An 18,159-nucleotide genomic window follows, 5' to 3' on the forward strand; every position below is an offset into this window, starting at 1 on the left:
CTGAGTTTCAAATTAATATAAACCTCTGTAGAAAACATACAAGTAGCAGTAAATAAGAGTTTTATTTAAATAGCTGCAATGTTTAAATCAAAAGCTAGTATGAATTCTTTTAATGAAAAAGAAACTAATTTGCTACAAAAATAAAAGATTAACAAGTAAAATGCTTTCCTAATACCTTTGTTATTTTTGGACTAGTGTTAAATTATTTTTTAAAATAGCAAGAACACAAAGCATTTCTTTCCCATAGTTTAAACTTCTTTAAATTTGCTAGACCTAAATGCAACAAAGTTTCATTCAGTTCAGCTTTCTGCCTCTCATTCACTTTTCCCAAAACGAAAGTCAAAATGCTACTAACTACACAGAAACACAGACTTGTCAGGTATTCCTTGAAAATAACAAAAAAAAAGGGTCTAAATATAACCTACAGTAAATTATTCTACAGCTTCAAAGATACCCAAGATGCACACACGTGGTACCAAGGACAATTCCTACAGTATCGTAAAAGAACAGCATAAAGGTTTTTCTATAGTGCTGACAAAATCCTTCCCTATTTAGTAGACCTTTCTTTCCCATTACAGAACTTAACATTAACATTGAAACATGGTCACTGAACTTCAGTTCTTCAGCTAAGAACCTAATTAAACTATTCCCACCTCAGATATTACGAAAGGGTATATTCTTATAACACATCTTAACTGGCTGAGGATGTAGAATGGAGCACAGAAGCCTCTGGCCGTTATTGTGCAGAAGGCTTGGGAAAAATACAGACCTCAGTAAGGTAAATCAAGCATTATTTATCTCTGCTAGAGGTGTAATAATTTCAATATCAGAGCATACTTCTTTCCAACCCACTCACTACACTCTGCTATACTGAAATAAGTCAGCCTTAACAACCTCCAGTGAATCCATGTAAATACATTCCTTTTAGTTTGCTCAGCAGTGGAACAAGGATGTTTTAGTCTTATTAAATTCCTCGTGGGTTCTCCCCCCCCCCCGCCCCGCTGTTTTCTGGCACTGGATTCATGTATGGTGTTCTAGAATACTCAGCTTCTGAATCACCTTTCACTGTAAAGAAACAGGATTATTTTCAGATACTGCTTAATTAGTTTACCTCATTAAATACCTATGACGGTGAAATCATGATTTTTCCCTTTCCTGTGAAAACACTACACCTGCAGGAGGATGTTTAGCAGATCCAAATGTTTACATATGCTTAGGAAAAATGTGGAACCATCACTGGTAGATCCTAATGAGGAAAGCACTCCTGTATTATCATCACTTGTTCTAATTCTGCAAGGCAAACTGAGGTCTAGTCACTGTTTGAGCCAGTCTGCAGGTATTTCCCTACTTAATAAAGAGGTGTCTAAGGCTGGAGAACTGAGAAAGGTCTCTGCATTGCACACTCTCTTGTTGAGGAATTTCTCTTCCCCATCTCCCTGTCATACTGCAATGAGAAACCTGACCCTCTCCACCACAGGTTTCTCTGTCCAAAGATCCTGAGAAAACTGTAAAATACCTCTACAGCACAGGAGAAGAAAGGTAGGAGGTGTTTTTGGGGGGAGGTAGGGTGGGGCAAGGCTTTCAACTTCTATGTTTGTCTATTAAAGTTTTGTTTACAGAGCAATACTGGCAAAAACAACTTCTGGATTTAAAAAGCTCTTGTCTATGATCAAAACTACTGCATATTGCTTGTTTTCAGTTGTATGACAAGCTCCCTTATCCCTTAGGCTTCCTTCATTCAATTCAGGGCCCGAGCTTTAAGTTTTCATCTCCAGTGCTGCTAGGCTAGATGACAAAAGAGACACTGTGCTGCCAGTACAGCTGTTTATTCCAGTGGCATTGGCTACTAGTAAACAACTAACAGAGACGTCCTTATGCAATTTCCTGTTCTCAAACCTCGCTCTGATTCCACCACCAAAACAGCTCACAGTAGAATCACAAACCTCCTGTTTGCAAGGTGTCTGACACCTAGAGCTGCCTCTGTGATTCAGTACCTTAGATTCAGTTTTCTCAGCAACAAAAGACTGTTGGGATAAAGAAAGGAGGGACGGATGGTTTTGCTCAACTTAATATTAATATTTTAGCATTTTTATAACATAGTAGATTTTGTTATCAAAAGCTTTCTTAATTATCACTATCTACTGCAGTACCAGGAAGTAGCTTTATTGCTTTTGCCTTCTTTCCTATAAGTGTTTCCATGGAGAAGTGTTTTGGTTGCTCTCAGAATCTCATTGCATACAGAAACAAACAAACCAACCAACCAGGTGGACTGTACCATGCTTGTTCTTTTAAAGATGTTTATTCCTTTTATGATCAGTGTCACAGCTACCAATGCATCCACCCCCATGCAGCCAGGTTCTCTTTTTACTTTATAGACACTAGATTTAATTTTCTTTACTTCTTCGTCTCCCATTCTTTTCCAGACCTTTTTGATTTGCCTTTCACTTTGCCATTTCCTTTTCTGGAGGGTTCTCTATCATCAAGCTAAACTTCAAATTTACATAAAATATGCAAGTTTAGTTCCTTCCTTCAGGTTTAACTGGGAGAGCTTACGAAAAGAGAAAAGTCTTGGAATTAATGTGAAAAAATCTAGTATATAAAATAACTTGCAAAATTTTAAGTGTCATGAATTACATCATGCATAGTAATGTATCATGTTCACACACAGCTATGTCATGCTGTTCCCATACCTGAAATTTGCATATTTTTTTCACATACTTTCTGATGATACAATGTTCACGAAGCACAAGGAAACATTGTTAATACGATGCTATTAAAATAAAAATAGTCTCTCTGCATACCCAGAGACCTTAATCTCACATCGAGCCTCTTAGGATAGTGATACAGTAAAGTCTAATTGTGCTTTCAAGAAAATCTTGTTTGTCTTTTTTAAATGCAATTAAGATGTGTTATAAATTCAAAGAAACAAAAGAACATCATGCTGCAGTTAACATTTCACAACAGGATTCTAACATATAGCTTCTTTTAACGTATAGATACATTTAGTTTACAGTAGAAAAGATTGCCCAGGTTACTCTCAGTTTTAAAAAACACATTTCCTTCTCTGGGTTCAAAATAGCAGCACTCATCTATACTCCAATTATCTCAGGATTGACATACTTGATAAAAACCTCTAAGTTTAGATATTTCAGCTATGAAGGAGTATGTTTGCTAAGTAGTACTAGCTAATGTTAATAAATAAAAAGTAGTATATAATAAGTAAAGGCACTCCCCCCTTAAAAATACAAGAAAATGCAAAGTAGCTAATGAAAAGTAAGTAGATAGTTCAAAATCATAAATACCAGCTATTTCCAAGATTTAAGGCTGCAGAACACTCAGATACATTAAACATCTTATGTATTTAACAATAACAGTTACAGACTCCTGAAATGTACACAAGCAAATAGTCATGGGAACATAGGAACAAACAACATAACCATGTACTTGAAATCATACTTCTTGCATCTCAAGACTTTATACAGATGAAGAGAGTACTGCATTAAGAAACATTGGCTTGTTTTTTTTACTTCGTATCTAGCTCTTTAGCACTGCCGCTGGATGTCCTGCAGGTATTACGGTTTTAACAAAATTTCTTCATACTGCATATTAGTACCAAACTAACTCTGTGGTTGAAACATCTTACCTAACTACTGTTTTACAACATAACATTGCCTAGAAAATAGCCATTAAGCAATTCAAGTGCATTGAGTGGCATCATTCTCAGACACATGATGGATTTGAAATAGCCAGTGCAGCACAAGTAACAATTACTCTGAAATTTCCCAGAATATTCTCTTTCATTGGAGATTAAAACAAATAGCCTGTCCACTTTAGTTCTTACTGCTTTCACTTTTTCTCCTTCCTCAAATTAAAAAAAAAAATAAATTAGCTAGTTACTTCATCCCAAGGTATAGCCATGGTTTAAGTAGCCAAAGAACCAGAATCCAACTAGCAGTGAGGCTTTGAGAACTGTTTCTTATATGATGAATTTCTTATTTCCAAAAATTAAATCAAAAAACCATTTTCAAAACACCTTTTCATGAACATTATTTTATTCATTTTAACATAGGAATTCTTGGTTTGATTAACTGTTTACTAAATGTCGCCCTTTCAATTTTCAAAAGAGGCACCATAAAATTGCTATTACCGCTGAGGAATGTACAAAAGGACCCTAAAGATTCTGTTAAATCTAGTTTGGCTGTTTAGAAATGTGGCAATCAAAAAGGATAACAGTCCTTGTATGTGACTGCAGGCAGTAACTACCATCCCAAGGCTGCCAAGAACATGAATGTTTTTATGAGGTAGTTAAAGCTTCATTAACCTCTTCATGCCTGAAACATGTATACTACCTTAGTGTCATGCTGAATAAATTCAAAGACATTGAAATAAATAACATGGGAATATAAAAAGCAGATTAACAAAAGACAGGCCACTATAGTTTCAGCCTGTCTTTGAAGAAATCTGGGACCAGCAAGAACAGGAAGAGGCTGAAGGAGTAGCAATAAAATAGGGAAGACCAGACTGAAGGATGGTCAGGGTATCAGCAAAAATTCTGCAGTTAGAAAAGCATGTTATAGCTAGGCTTTTATTTTTCCTAGAATTCGGTGGTCAGAACAGACAAAAACCTAAAAGACAAATATGACTGACTTTATCATCTTTGTTTATAACTTCTTGAGCCTTTTTGATGATAATCCTCTGATGATCTGTGGCTTGCACTTTCCCCATTTCAGAAACCCTCCTAGACTTAAAAAAATCTGCAATACAACCCAGATCTTGGATGCAAAACAGGATGGGGGGTTTATTGTATATGCAAGTTTTCCTGTACATAGAAGTAAACCTAGAACACCAAAAAGTTCATGGATGCTTTTGGCTCACTCCTATCCTGGTAGGCAGCATTCCCATCAGCAAGTCTGGAATTTGGTTTCCAGTAAGTATTTCCATTACTGGTGGTATCAAAAGCACGGTTCTATCTGCCTGTTATAGTATTTAAAATTGGTTTGAGCTGCTTAATGTAAATCTTTTGTTACCATAAGGAACACAAAACCAGCATGTATGCAAAGGCATAGGGCATGAAATGCACACATTTCCAGTGCAAGGAAGGGCACAGATTAATTCCACATGTAAAACACTGTAGTAAATACTACAGTTCCCAGCCTATTATTGTATTTATGAGTCTGGCATTGAGAGTGTTCTAATTCACGCACCCCTGCATTCCATGGATGCACCCTACATTGCTAACCAGCCAAACAAAATACCCCAATGAGCCCTCTTCTTTTAACATCACCATATAAAAGAACATATAAAAGAATCCTCTGCTGAAGAGCTAAGTCTCATGAATGGATTTGGATCCAATCCAAATGATCTGGAATTTGTCTCTACCTATCTGGACATCTCTGGTAGACATGCTTACATCTAACAGGCCCAATTAACAAGCCTGGTTTAAATCACAGGTGATAGGCAAATGGGTATGCATCAAACTTATAACAGCTGACAATTCATTGCAAAGAAGTAACAGTATAAAAAGAAATTTACTCGCCACACTAACAGCAAATAGGAGATTCAAATTAGCATAAATGTGCACACATTTCAAAGTTCTGCAGCCAAGCCTTCTAATGAAAATATTGAGGAAACACACCTGCTCTCCAGAGGCATCTTCTCCCAAAGGCAATGATGACAAGCAAGCACAGTAGTTACAAAATTTTTTTATTATTTTTCCCCACGTTAATTCAGTCCAACCAACAGATTAATTCCAAATATTTCAAAGAAAGTCAATTAAAAAAAAGCCTTAAAATTGAGATACATGTGAAAAAAATTATTGTTTTTAGAAACTACATTCTTTCTTAAGACTCTCACTACCTAGTGCTTTGCCTTCAACTTTCACCCAGAAGAGAGACTACCAGTTCCGCAGGATTACTTTATCAATGTAGACCCCACACTCTGGCAGGCTACTTACAGTCATTTCTGAATACAAAACACGACAGTCAAGAGCCAGTAGCATTTCCTTAGATATGACCCAAGCAACACAGGAGACAATTTGCTGGGAGATTTTAAAGGGCATTTTACCAATGTCAGGATACTCTGTACACAAGTCCCTGCCCAGCCTGACTCACGCTGTGTCCACACTGACATTCCCCACATTTGCCCTGTGACAGCATTCCCCCTGCCAGAGCTCCAGTGCTGGCAGCTGCTCTAGACTGGCAGCTGACATTTTAAATGCTATGCAAGACCTCTGGCAGACTCTTCGCTGCTGCCAAAGGTAAAGCTACATTAATTCATGCAAGAAAGAGCTTAGCAACCCCCACAGCAGACCAGCCCTTAAAGCCCAAGAAAGCTACAGATGTTCAGGGGACAGCCTATTGCAAAACGAGGACAAGGTTGAGCTTGGAGAACCACAGACCCAGCAGCAGGTTTTAGACCAAGCCTCCCAACAGCTATGCACATATCACCCAGAAGCTACTTTGGAGACATCTCACTGCAGGACACTCTGAGCCCCTACCATTGTGGGGACACAATGTTTGCTATGCTATGCAGACTGCACAAGCAGGAGGCTGCAGACATATGGCCCTCCTGCGATAGACAGGAGGGAGCCCTGGCACGAGGAATGACCACAGATGAAGAACAACTCCCCTCCTCCCAGCAATTCTGAAACAGTTATAAAATAACCCAGGCCACCCCAATACTCATCAAAATCCAAAGTACCTCCCATGACCAGTGGAACAAAATTATTAGTGAGGGCACACAGCAAAGCAGAAAGAGTGGTGTCAAGCACTGTCAGTAAGCAGCATTCACAGAGAAATGGGAAGAGAGGTGACAGCTCCCTCCTGCTTTCTGCCCCTGCCCCAGTAGATAAGGCTCGCAGGTCTCTACTCCTGGGCAGTACAGAGAGGCCAAAGGCAGACCACACCACAAGGCAGGCCAGGGCTCAAATCTTGCTGCAGGTACTGTCCTTGCATTCAAAGCCATGAGACAGCACATTCAAAAGATGCCAACTGCTGCACCTCCTTCCCTCCCCTCAGTGAGGGTATGGTGTGAAGCCCAGGCAGCGGCAAGCTACTGCTTTACACTGATAATCATGACACCTTACAAAGAAAAGGTGAAGAAAACATGTTTCATCGAGGGGAAAGGCACCTAGGAACTTATATCTGGGATGAAGGAAAGCTCCCTATGTGCTAGGGCTTGCTGAGGATGGGAAACCGCTTCCTGCTTGCCCAAAGAGCTGTAAGCAGTATAATTAGCACTTACTCGTAATATTAAACATCACCAGATTTAATCTGAAGTGTCACTGGGAACCCCTAATGCAAACCCAAACTATTTAATGCCCCTGGACCCAAGGGCAGCTATAAATACTTTGAGTATCCACACTGAGAGCAGCCCCATGTGAAGGTAAGCTCCTCTGTTATTTTTGTACATTACACAGTCTTATTTAGTGCTGCCTTTGCACTCTTACTGTGTTTCTCCAACAGCAATTCCTCATGTGCAGTAAGTGTTAATGTTTTTAAATATACTGGCTATGTCACTCTGAGCTTTTTTTGAACCTCTGAAATAACTGAACCATTTTGGTGACTGACATTACTATCACGGTATGCATTCAAGGCAACTCTCCTTTCTTCTTGCTTTCCCATAGGTAAGCCTTTGCTGTGTTGCTGTGCATAGAGATGCCTTCCCCCCCGCCACCCCCCAGCCTTAGAGGAGGGAGTTAGATAACACACTAGCCCATATTCCAGAAAGGATATATGCAGTACTCTCTGCTAGTCTGCACATTTGAAAGACAGCAGATTTCCAAGCTAGTGCACACATTTTAGGTAGACAAGTTACAGTCTGGCCATAAGCCTAAGTCAGCAAACTCCATGTGAGATTTGCTTGGATCTCAAACTCTACATGATACCAGCCCACATCTGCTTCCAAACTCTCATTGCAAAAAGTGGAAGTTAGCCTGCTAATGCATGTGTTTTACTCCCAATGACACCAGGAAGGTTTCAACAAGCGCAAGAGGTCAAACACCCTGTAACTGTGTTTTGTTTAGACTACTAATGCTAGAAACTGCTCTGTAGTTTTAAGTACACAATGTTAAAAATCATAAGTCAAGCTGATAAAAGAATTCAGTGTTAATAAAGGAATCCATGGTCCTGCAAAACTCTCTGCAGGATTTCTATTTCTCTTTACAACTGTAATTTCAGCCTCATGGTCCTTTGAGAATTCATACACAAGATTAATGCTATCATGGAAAAGAAAACTAACTTCTAAGCTAATATCTGAACACTCCGAGTCTTGAAACCAGAGTAAAAAGATAATCTTTAACAAAAATGTCAATGAATCTTGACTGCTGATTTATAATTAATTAAAGTAATCCCCTACTGGTTTTGATTAAAAAGGTCTTGGCATGAATTACTATGTCAGAGGACAGAAAAGCACTTGCATGCTTATAAAGATTATAGCAGAAAACACTACTGAAGAACAGAACACAGTGTTTAGCACTGAACTTAAAACTGAGGTCTTTTCTTAATCTCATGAAGTTTAACTTCACAGGGCTGCTTACCTATCTACTAGACCTATAAGACCTACTACAATGGCCTTTCTAAAGCTAAAGAATACTTTTTCCATAGTAAATCTCCCATTTAAAGCTTTAATTTCCCACAGCATTCTCAACTCTTAGAAACTGATTTTTTTATTTCCTAAAATTCTGCATACACTTCTTTAGACATGGAATCTTTCTCTCTTTTTTTTAAGATACAGATCATAGAAAATTATTTAGTGATTCCTTATCTTTAACTTAATACCCGATTCCAGCGCTTAACACATTCAAGAAACAGTCCAAAATACTAAAATATAAAAGCCCCCTTCTAACAACAGTTACAGAAGAATTAATAATAAAGTGTTCCCTTTTTAAAGATCTTAATTCGCTCTTTAGCCTTTTATTGGCCTGCTTCATATTTGGGGAGCTAAGATCAAAGAAATGGAAATCTAGCAAAAAGCACCTTTAAAGATGCAGAATTCTATAATTTTCCCTTTTTTACCTTGTATTAATTCTACTTATTCTTCCTAATAACTCTCCCCTGTTCTCCCCTCACTCTACCTTCACTCCATCCATATAAGGGACAAATTTACTGGTGTTTTTTTTTTTCTCTGTATTGAAAGGACTGGATGGTGCAGTCAGTAGGCTGCAGATTTTCAGAGAAATGCTTCCAAACTTCCTGTGCAATTCTGGAAAAGTTACCTGAGGCTCAAACAGCAAAGTAACCAGCAGTGCAATGAACTACTGGCTTGTGGTATCCTGAACTTTCACACATCTCTATCATTAGACGTGGACTTGCCAAAGATTGAAAAGGGGAGAGGCCTTCAGCTGGTTTTCCTTAAAGTGCTGACAATGCAGAAGAGCTCTAAAAGAAGAATGCATTAGCACTGGCTACATTTCTACTGCTGGCAAATACAGAATGGCTATGTAATTTTGATAATTCATCAGCAACTTGCCAAGGGTTGCAAACATCAAGTTTGGGGGTTTGGGGGGGGGGGGGGGGGGGGGTGGTTGTTTGGGGGTTTGTTTGTTTGTTTGTTAACAGAGCAACACAAAAGAAAACACACACTGCAATGCTGGCTTTACAAATACAGCCACCAACCTCTGAAGCAGGAAATGGATCTCCCACCAACAGCCTCTTTGAAAGATCGAAACTGAAGTGTTTCAGAGAAGACATCCCAAATCAATGGTACTAGTCTACACAATCCTCTTTACACAGGCTTTCTATTTCAAACAGGTAGGATAATATTACTCTGGGAAATAAAACATCAGTTTGTATTCTGACATTTACCTGTTTTCTTAAGATTTTGCAGCCCTAGAGTTCTTAGCATATAACTGCACATATGAAAGAGCTAGATGGCAGCGTTCCCTCCATTTAGTTTTAAAAACTTTTTTCATAAACAAATGTGTCAAATCTTGGATACGGATGTTGGGACAGGAGTGAGTGAATTCTTACAGAGAAAGAGAAATGATTAAAGCATAAACTTTAAAGAGGCTGCAGAGGAGGGGAGGTATCACATTCCCACCGACTAATTTAAAAGTTTGTCATCTCTTATAATGAAGGCCTGCTATTTACTCTAGCATACTGATGTTGCATAACTACATTTCCATTAATATGATGCATACCTTAGTGTGGTAAGTACTGTATTGACTAAAACTAGCCAAGTGTCATTGACTGAAAACTGACATGCTTCAGCACTTGTGACTCTAATGCATCTCTGAACAATAGTTTGACAATCAACAGCCTAAGAAATTTACCTGTAACTGCAAATCCAGCATCATTTTTAGTCTGAGGTATCGATTTTTCTTCTTCACACTAATAACAAGTTAAACCTGTGGTATGTTAAATCAGTCTTTACATAAGGCTAGTATTCCCTTCATGAAACTCAAATTCTGAATATTCTTCTTTAAGAAGTCTCATGTAAAGAGATTAAACACTGTAGCATCTACAAATTACAAAAGCTCCTGGAAATTTAATTATTAACTAGAGATTATTAATCCATTAAAGATGTTTCATGCACACATGCTACACTTGATGTTTGCACAGTTTTAAAGGTTGGCAGGAAGATCTAACAGAGTATTTCTTTAAAAAACAAACTCCTGATTCTTATCTAGTAGGCACATATTTGTGGTAGCTACCCCTTTATCCCAATAGAACAATATATTTTAATAAAAGTCATTGAGTCCCACAGCTTTGCCCCTTGTTAAGCACAAATGGCAGCAAAAAAAAAAAAACCACCCTGAAAACATAACACTTCAGAAAGTCGAAAGAACTTTCAAAAGTAACATCTCTGAAAGCTTCTTGATCCTGAATTCTAGATTCCTTACAAAACAGAGTAAGAATCCCCCAAGTTCCAGAGGTTTTGGTATGTGTCCCCACCGAAAAAAGGGAAAAAATAAAAAAGTAATACCAGGCCCATCAGTCACATACCACTGTTGAAGGCTCCTAGACAGTACTTCGATGATTGTATCGCCTTCTTTTCCAAGCTCACATCTCTGTTCTGGCTCTTCAACTCAAGTACTTGCTCGCTAGTCTCATGGGTCTTTGGACACTACTGGACAACAGAAGATCACCAGGCAGCTGTGCTGCTTCATATATCTACAAATGTTGACACCTTTTTTCATTTCTTCTGCAGTTATTCCTTTTCTCACACCAAGATGTTTAGAAAAGTCCCCCTCAAAAAAACCTCAACTAAATCCCAAACATTTTAATCAACAACACAGCTGATAAGCATTAATAAACCCCCTCTTTTCTAAAAGACATGAGTTCATTAATTCCATACTGTCTTTCATATTAAAAACCCCAGGTATTTTACATACTTTTCCCTCTCATAGAGGGGTAGCTCTCCACAACCCTGTGCTTAACATAAAGTATCATTAAATGCAAGGGACTCCCAGGTTCCTGCCTTGATGCTTGATTTCATCATATTAGAGCTCAAATGTCTAACGTGCAGAGCTTTCAGGTGCAACATATTTTAAAACTAGAGGGCAAGAGCTCCTGTCTCAAAGAACCTCCTGAGCTTTACTGTATAAAAACTTGATCCCATTAAGTCACATACTGAAAAACAGGTCAGAAATACCCTTAAAAACTGCTTCGAGTAAGTTTTCAATGAGGTGATTTCTGTGCTTAGTTCAAGGAGCAGAACTGGAAAAAAAAAAAAAAAAAAGAAACTTAGCACCTACCATAGCACACCTGAAAGATGAAAATAAAACTACTGATGTTGTTAGTCACGGAAATGACTGCTTTGAAGCCTTTTTTAAAGTGTTAAAATACTGTACCAATATAAATACTAATAACATATCCCGACTCCAAAACATGCTACTCATCTCACCTCTGAGAAAACAGGGTGACAGAGAGGAACCCGGCAAGTTACATACTTTAAACATGAAAAGGCAGAAGAGATTATTTAATTTTACTAAATCTTCCAACAGTTTTCCAATAACCTTCAGTACAATGGGTTTCAAAAAGTATCCCAAAACACAAAGTTTCTTGGACACAAACCCAAAAAGTATCCTCATTTCTGTATTTTTCCACAAGAGGACACTAAAATAACAAGGAGAATAGTTGTACAAAAATGTACAACTACCACATACCATTCTTCTTCGTTAGCTAAGTAGAATATTTTTCACTTAAAAACTATTCTGTAGTGAAGTAGACATTAATGTATAATTACTTTTCTACTAACGCACATTTTAGTCATTCTAGTGATTATTATTTGGCTTTTAGTGTGCCTCAGGTGGCATGAAAAATAGATGTATTTAAGTTTGTTGTAGACAAAAATCAACAGTTAAGTGATACTACAAAACCAGTCTTGCATTTCAATTGAAACTGAACTATTAACCCTAAATTTACAGGGAAGCAAGCACATGCTTAACTTCGCAGTATGACTTCAAAGAACAACTTCTGGGCACCAAAGAGAGGGCCCGCATGTTAGTGGGATCAGGCCATGCTTATTCTTCCACTCCTGCTGCTGCTCTCCCAACCCCACAGCCAAGCGCAGGCAAGTCACATCCCGACGCGGGGACAAAAAAAGCAAGTAAACAAACTGAAACCGCAGCCCGTGTCCCCTGCACCCCTTGGCTCTGACAAGGGCCCCTCACAGGCAGCAGAGCAGGGAAACGCTGTGGAGCAAAGCAGGCCGCCGTGGTGCGAGGGGCCGGCTGGCTCCCGGGCCTCCCGTTACCTCAGGACAGAGGCCCGGCACCCGAGCACACCACCGGCCCGGCTGCCGAGCCCCGCTCTGCCGAGCGGCTGAAGGCCCCCACGCCCACGGGAGGCCCTTAGGAGCTCTCTCCCGTACCTGCAGGACACGACCTCCGGACGCGCTACCTCCCCACGTACCTAGTGCAACTCGCTTTTAGTCACTTGCTACTCTCTCCCCGCGCCTGCTGCAACCCCAGGGGCACCGCGGCGCGGAGGGGACGCCCCGCCACGGCTGAGGCGAGGAGACCAACAGCGGCGGCAGGCCCGCCCCGTCCCGCCCCGCGCCCGGCCTGCCCTGAGGCCCGTGCCGGCCTCCCCACCGACAGCGTTTCCCGCCGCTGTCCTCTGGGCCGGGGTAACGTGAGGGGGAACTGGCGACAGCCGAACGCCATTTACGGCCCCCGACCGCGGGGTGCGGCAGTGGGAAGGAGGGAGGCAGGGACGACTGGGCGGGACGGGACGGCGCGGCGCGGCTCGGCTCTGCCCTGCCCTGCCCCGCCCCGGCCGCCTGCGGGGGTTACGCGTTGCGTCTCCGACACCCCTCCTCGTACTTCGCCGACGACTGCGCACCAGCCGTCGGGGCGAAAGGGAGGAGGGCGGCAGGGCCCGGCCGGCTCTCGCGAGAGCGGCGCCGGCGGCCATTTTCCTCATTGATTGGCGGTGGCGGAGGGGGCGGGAGCTGTGGCGCTGCCCTCGGCGGCTGGGGCTGGGGCGGCGGAGGAGGAGGAGAAGGAGGATGAGCCGCTGGCGTCCCCCCGCCTCCCGCTGCTGACGACGCCGACGACGCCGCTCAGCTCAGCCTGCTGCGGGCTCAGCGCCGCGCCACCGGCCATGGTGCCCAGCGAGGAGAACCAGCTCGTCCCCAAAGAGGTGAGGCGGAGCGGGGTCGGGGCAGGGGAGACCTCGGGCCGGGCGGCGCGCGGGGGGGAGGCCGCGGCGGTGGTGGCGGCTCCCGCGGCGTGCGGGAGGCCCGGGGTGCCGGAGCGGGCCGAGGGGGGCGCGGAGGAGGCCCGGCCCGGCCTGGCTCGCCTTCGCTGTCTCCCTGCGAGGCCCGGTGGGAGGGAGGGCCCGTCTTTGTGAGGGGGCCGGGCAGCCCTCGGCCCGCGCAGGTCCGGACCGGGGGTGAGTGGTGGTGCGCGGGGGGGGGAGGGACGGCTTTTCCCTGCGGGCTGGTGTGAGGAGGAGGCGGCCGGGGCCGGGGCCGGGGCCGGGCCTGGGCCGCGCGAGGCCCCGGAGGCGGCCGGAGAGTTGCACCTGTCTGTGTCGCGGCATGCGGGGAGGCCGGCCTGCGTGGCGCCGGGGCCGGGCCGGGGGCGCCTGCGCTCGGCCGCGGGCCGGGCCGCTCCCCGTGTCAGGGGTCTTGTGCGGAGCCCTCCGGGAGGGCAGCCCGCCTCCGGGCTGGCGGGGAGCGGAGGCTGCGGCTGAGGGCCCTGAGCTGAGGGGGCAGAGGAGAGAGCGGGCCCCGGCGGCGAGGCGGGTCTCTGGGTGCCCGAGGGCCACCTCGGTTGAGGGAAAGGGGCCGGCGTGCGAAATTGGGGGGGGCCGCTGCCGAGTTTGTGGGGCTGCTCCGTGCCTCGCCGGTGCGAAGCGCTGCGGAAAACAGGCAGTAGTGCCTGCGCTGGGTGCCGGAGAAAATGTGGCCCGGCTCAGCAGTGGATCGAGTTTCCTTTCTTGTGGGCCCCTCATCTCTCCTGTGGTGCAGGAGGAGGGGAGGAAGGCTTGGTTTTGGCCGTAGGCTAGAGATAAGGGCCTGCGTGAAAGAGGAAGGCTAAGCCTCTGTCCTCCAGCGATAGGCAAATGACACGTGTCAAGTAAGAGCAATGCTGTTCGGGGAAGGAGTCTTTGCGTGACGGTGTGAAATGTTTGGAAGCAATTACTCGTAGAGTAGTATTAGCAGAAACTTTATTTCGTGAGCAGGTACACTTACATATTCAGCCAACTTTTCTGACAGTTTTAGTGTTCTGATAAATTACTCAAACCCTTCTTCTTGTTTTTTGTCAAATGTTAGTGGCTTCTTGCATCTACCTGTTCCATTATGTATTCTTATGGGAAGCTTTGTGGGGCAAGGACTTCAATTTTGTAGGGTTTAGCAAAATGAGGTTCTGATCCTTAAATGGTATCCCTGAGCAGAACTGTGAAACCAATACAATTGTACAGGTAAGTACAGGATATATGTAGAACAAAGGTAACATTACCTCTTGTTTGCTTTCTTAAAATCCTGAGGTTTAAAGGACTATGTTAAGTCTTTTTGCAGGAAAGAGAAATCTCCAGAAACTTCAAACAAGGAATGGAGTGTAGTAGCTAGTACGCTTAAATATTTGCTTTAAAAAGAAAATATCACCAAAAACTTAAGACCAGGAATAGAAGATAATAGCTAATACACTAAAATATTTCATTTTAAAAACAGAGATAAGGGAGACTGGCAGGAGAAACGTTGTGGCATTAGTTGTAGTTAACTGGAACAGGCAAGATGATAACAAAATCAGCTAGCTGAGGTTGTTTCTTTAGTTATACGTATTAATAGTATCCCTGTCGGCTTTAAAGTTGTATTCAGAATATACGTATGATTCAGATGTGTATTTTTAACTGACTCATTGGACTAGGATTTTGAATGCACTTTTATCTGGAGGGAGGGGAAGTATGGGTAAAGGAAGATGAATACGTGTTGTTACAGATACCCATATCTTAAACACACAGCATGAAATCTATAAACTTTGTACATTGATAATGCTAGTGTGAGTTGCTTTTTCTCAGCAAGTTTTCTCAAGTTATTTATTGCGCCCCTATGCATTTTTGTAAGTAAATGAAACTGAACAGAATATAAGAACAATCAAATTGAGGAGGAAAACAGATTAAGAATTTGTGTTAAGCCCAGCTGGTTGTATATATGTATGTTGTAACAGAAGTTTATCTTCAACTTTTCCAATGTTTTTCAGTATATCCTCATTTTTATTTCAGTGATAGGAAGTTTAACAGATGTTATGCTACAGCATTCACAATAAGTCCTTCTGAGATTCATTAATAGTCTCATTGCAGAGAACACTGTGAGTTATGGGTAAACAGAATTCTCCAGGTCCCTGAGTTCTCAACAGCCTTCTCCTAAATATTCCTATTATGCAATTATCAGCAGCTGGAGGCAAAGCAGATCGTTTGGAGTTTCAGTCTGCCCTTTAGGGGTGGATAAAGGATTACAGTTCATGTTTTTTGGCCCTCCCCAACGGGCTGAGTGGTATCACTTGTATAGCTCACCGTCTTGTGCTGCTTCAAAGATTAAACTAGGATGTGAACCAATGTCTGCTAAAGATGAGTACACAACTGTATTTTTCATTTGCATTCCAGTGTAAAAGAGCAAGAAGAAATGTTATGTTTGCTTTAGGCTGATCTGGGGAATGACTAATCATCTAAAGGAGTGGATGGGAAAAGGATTTTGGTTCTTGTCTACAAGCTTATGTGATGCCATGGTAGATATGGTAGTGAGAGGTATCTAACATTAACAGCCTCTGTGTTTTAAGAATGGAAGGATAGGTATTAGGTTGTTTATAAGTCTTCAGTTTGTGTTTGTATGTATATATATCTGTGTATGCTAACAGGAGCACAGTTTGCTATTTTTGAAGTATATTGCATGGATTTTTTTCATTAGCTTTTGTAAAGAGTAATAGTATATTTTCACAAAATACTAGCAGTTTCACTGCTGGACTTAGAATATCTTTCATTAGTCTCTTATGAAAATTTCTCTTTTGGACTTTGCATAGGTTCAGCTGCATCTCTGAAGTACAGGTAGTCAGGGCCTTGTTATTTTCTCTTGCTCATAACTTTATGCCAAAGTTCTTTTTCATTTGGAACAGATATAATAAACCAGTTTCTAATAACCCAGTGTTGGGATTTCATATTATATTAAGATTTTTGCCCAAGTTAGACAGGCATTTAGTAAATTTGTTCTTGCATCCCTACCACTGCCTAACGCTTTCCCAACTGTTCCTGTAATTGTGCGACCAATAATTTCTTATGGTGGGGGCAATGAGAATCCCTGTTCGCTAGATCTGGGGTTTGGTATGAACTGGTCCATGTTCCTTTTCCTTCCAATCCTCAATTCCTTTTCTCTCTTCATCTGAAAGATAAGTCAATTTAGTCGTCTTTTACATCCAACAAAACAGAAGGCACTGAGTAACATGCAGGACATTGCTGCACCCTGGTAGTAAATGCTAAGTGTGTTCTTTAAAAATTGCTTTGTTATTAGGTGCCAATTTTTCCCCCATTATTCTAGCCCTGAGGTGAGGGGGAATAGTCTAAGTAAGATAATAATGGAAATAAGAAGAAAATGGTGCTATTAGAAGGGAAAATGCTTCTGTGGCTTTCAGTGTTTCTTAGAGGAAAAGTAGACTTGAAACTTGTTTTGGGCAAATCTACCTCAAATAGAAAATAGTAAAATATTCTAATCAACACAGTTGATGAGAAAGTTAGATGTGTATGTTTCTTTACTGGTAATGTAAGTGAACTTTACTAAGACTTTTCTTGAAAATTGAGATATATCAGAACTTAGTGAATATTGCCCAGAATAATCAGAACATAAAAAGAATTGGTCAGAATATAGAAAGTATGGTCTGCTATGAGGTTTTTGAAGTGTCTGTGCCACTAATTAAATAAATGCTGTGCAGATACTTTCTCAACATGTTCCAGCATGAACTATCCAAAGTACACCTGTCAGAATAAATATATATATATACTTTGTACTTGCTGCCATTAAATCAAAGGTAGTGTGAGTTCTCTCTCAGCTAACTGATGTGAGTCTCTTCATCCCTACATTAATGAATGCATTTTAGTCTTCTGCATTGAACAAATAAAATATGTTTCTTGATGGGTATCACTCTCACTTCTTCAGTAGAAGAGCAGGAATCGGATTAAGATATTTTGCAATTCTGTTTAGTAAAGGGATGCCATTTTGTTCAATGCTGATGGCATCCTTGTTTTTTCATTCCTGTGTACTAAGAGATTTTACAAGTGGTTACAGCTTGTGTAATTTATAATTTTTTCCTGCTTTCCTTCTAGTGTGCTCTGTTGTAAAACATAAATGTATGATTGTGACAAATACAGAAACTGACTACTTCATTGACTGAGCAGATATTGTGGAAATCAAATTTAGGAAACAAACAGAAAATCTACCCAGAATTCCACCAAGTCATTTGTTCCTTGCAAGCAGATGCTTTTTGAATAATATTCCGTTTGGTGAATATTATACTTAAATGAAATTATATGAAATATAATTAGTTTGGTGAATAAGGCATGAGAGTAGAATGCAAGATCTTTCCTTGCTTCCTTCAGCCACTGAGCTTCTCAGTCACAGTTTAGTTCCCCTTGCTATATACATCTGGGTATTTAATCTGTAGTGTAAGAAAGATGATCAGGATAATTATCTAGTAGTACCTCGAGATCATCTGATGAAGTT

General features: G+C 41.6%; 1 protein-coding gene across 5 annotated transcripts in view; it reads left to right on the forward strand.

Moving 5' to 3' along the window:
* Window positions 1-13,279: 13,279 nt before the first annotated feature.
* The window catches only part of USP47 (ubiquitin specific peptidase 47), a 57,498-nt gene continuing 52,618 nt past the window's right edge, over window positions 13,280-18,159 (forward strand). For 2 of the 5 annotated variants that reach the window (XM_069803902.1, XM_069803903.1), the window contains exon 1: window positions 13,297-13,586. In XM_069803902.1, the coding sequence (XP_069660003.1) occupies window positions 13,548-13,586 (39 nt within the window). In that variant the 5' untranslated portion in view covers window positions 13,297-13,547. Of the gene's footprint in view, window positions 13,587-18,159 lie in introns of all 5 variants that reach the window. The other 3 variants (XM_069803901.1, XM_069803898.1, XM_069803899.1) reach the window with 3 other exon arrangements.

This window comes from Haliaeetus albicilla, chromosome 16 (assembly GCF_947461875.1).
Source record: "Haliaeetus albicilla chromosome 16, bHalAlb1.1, whole genome shotgun sequence".
Lineage (NCBI taxonomy): Eukaryota > Metazoa > Chordata > Aves > Accipitriformes > Accipitridae > Haliaeetus > Haliaeetus albicilla.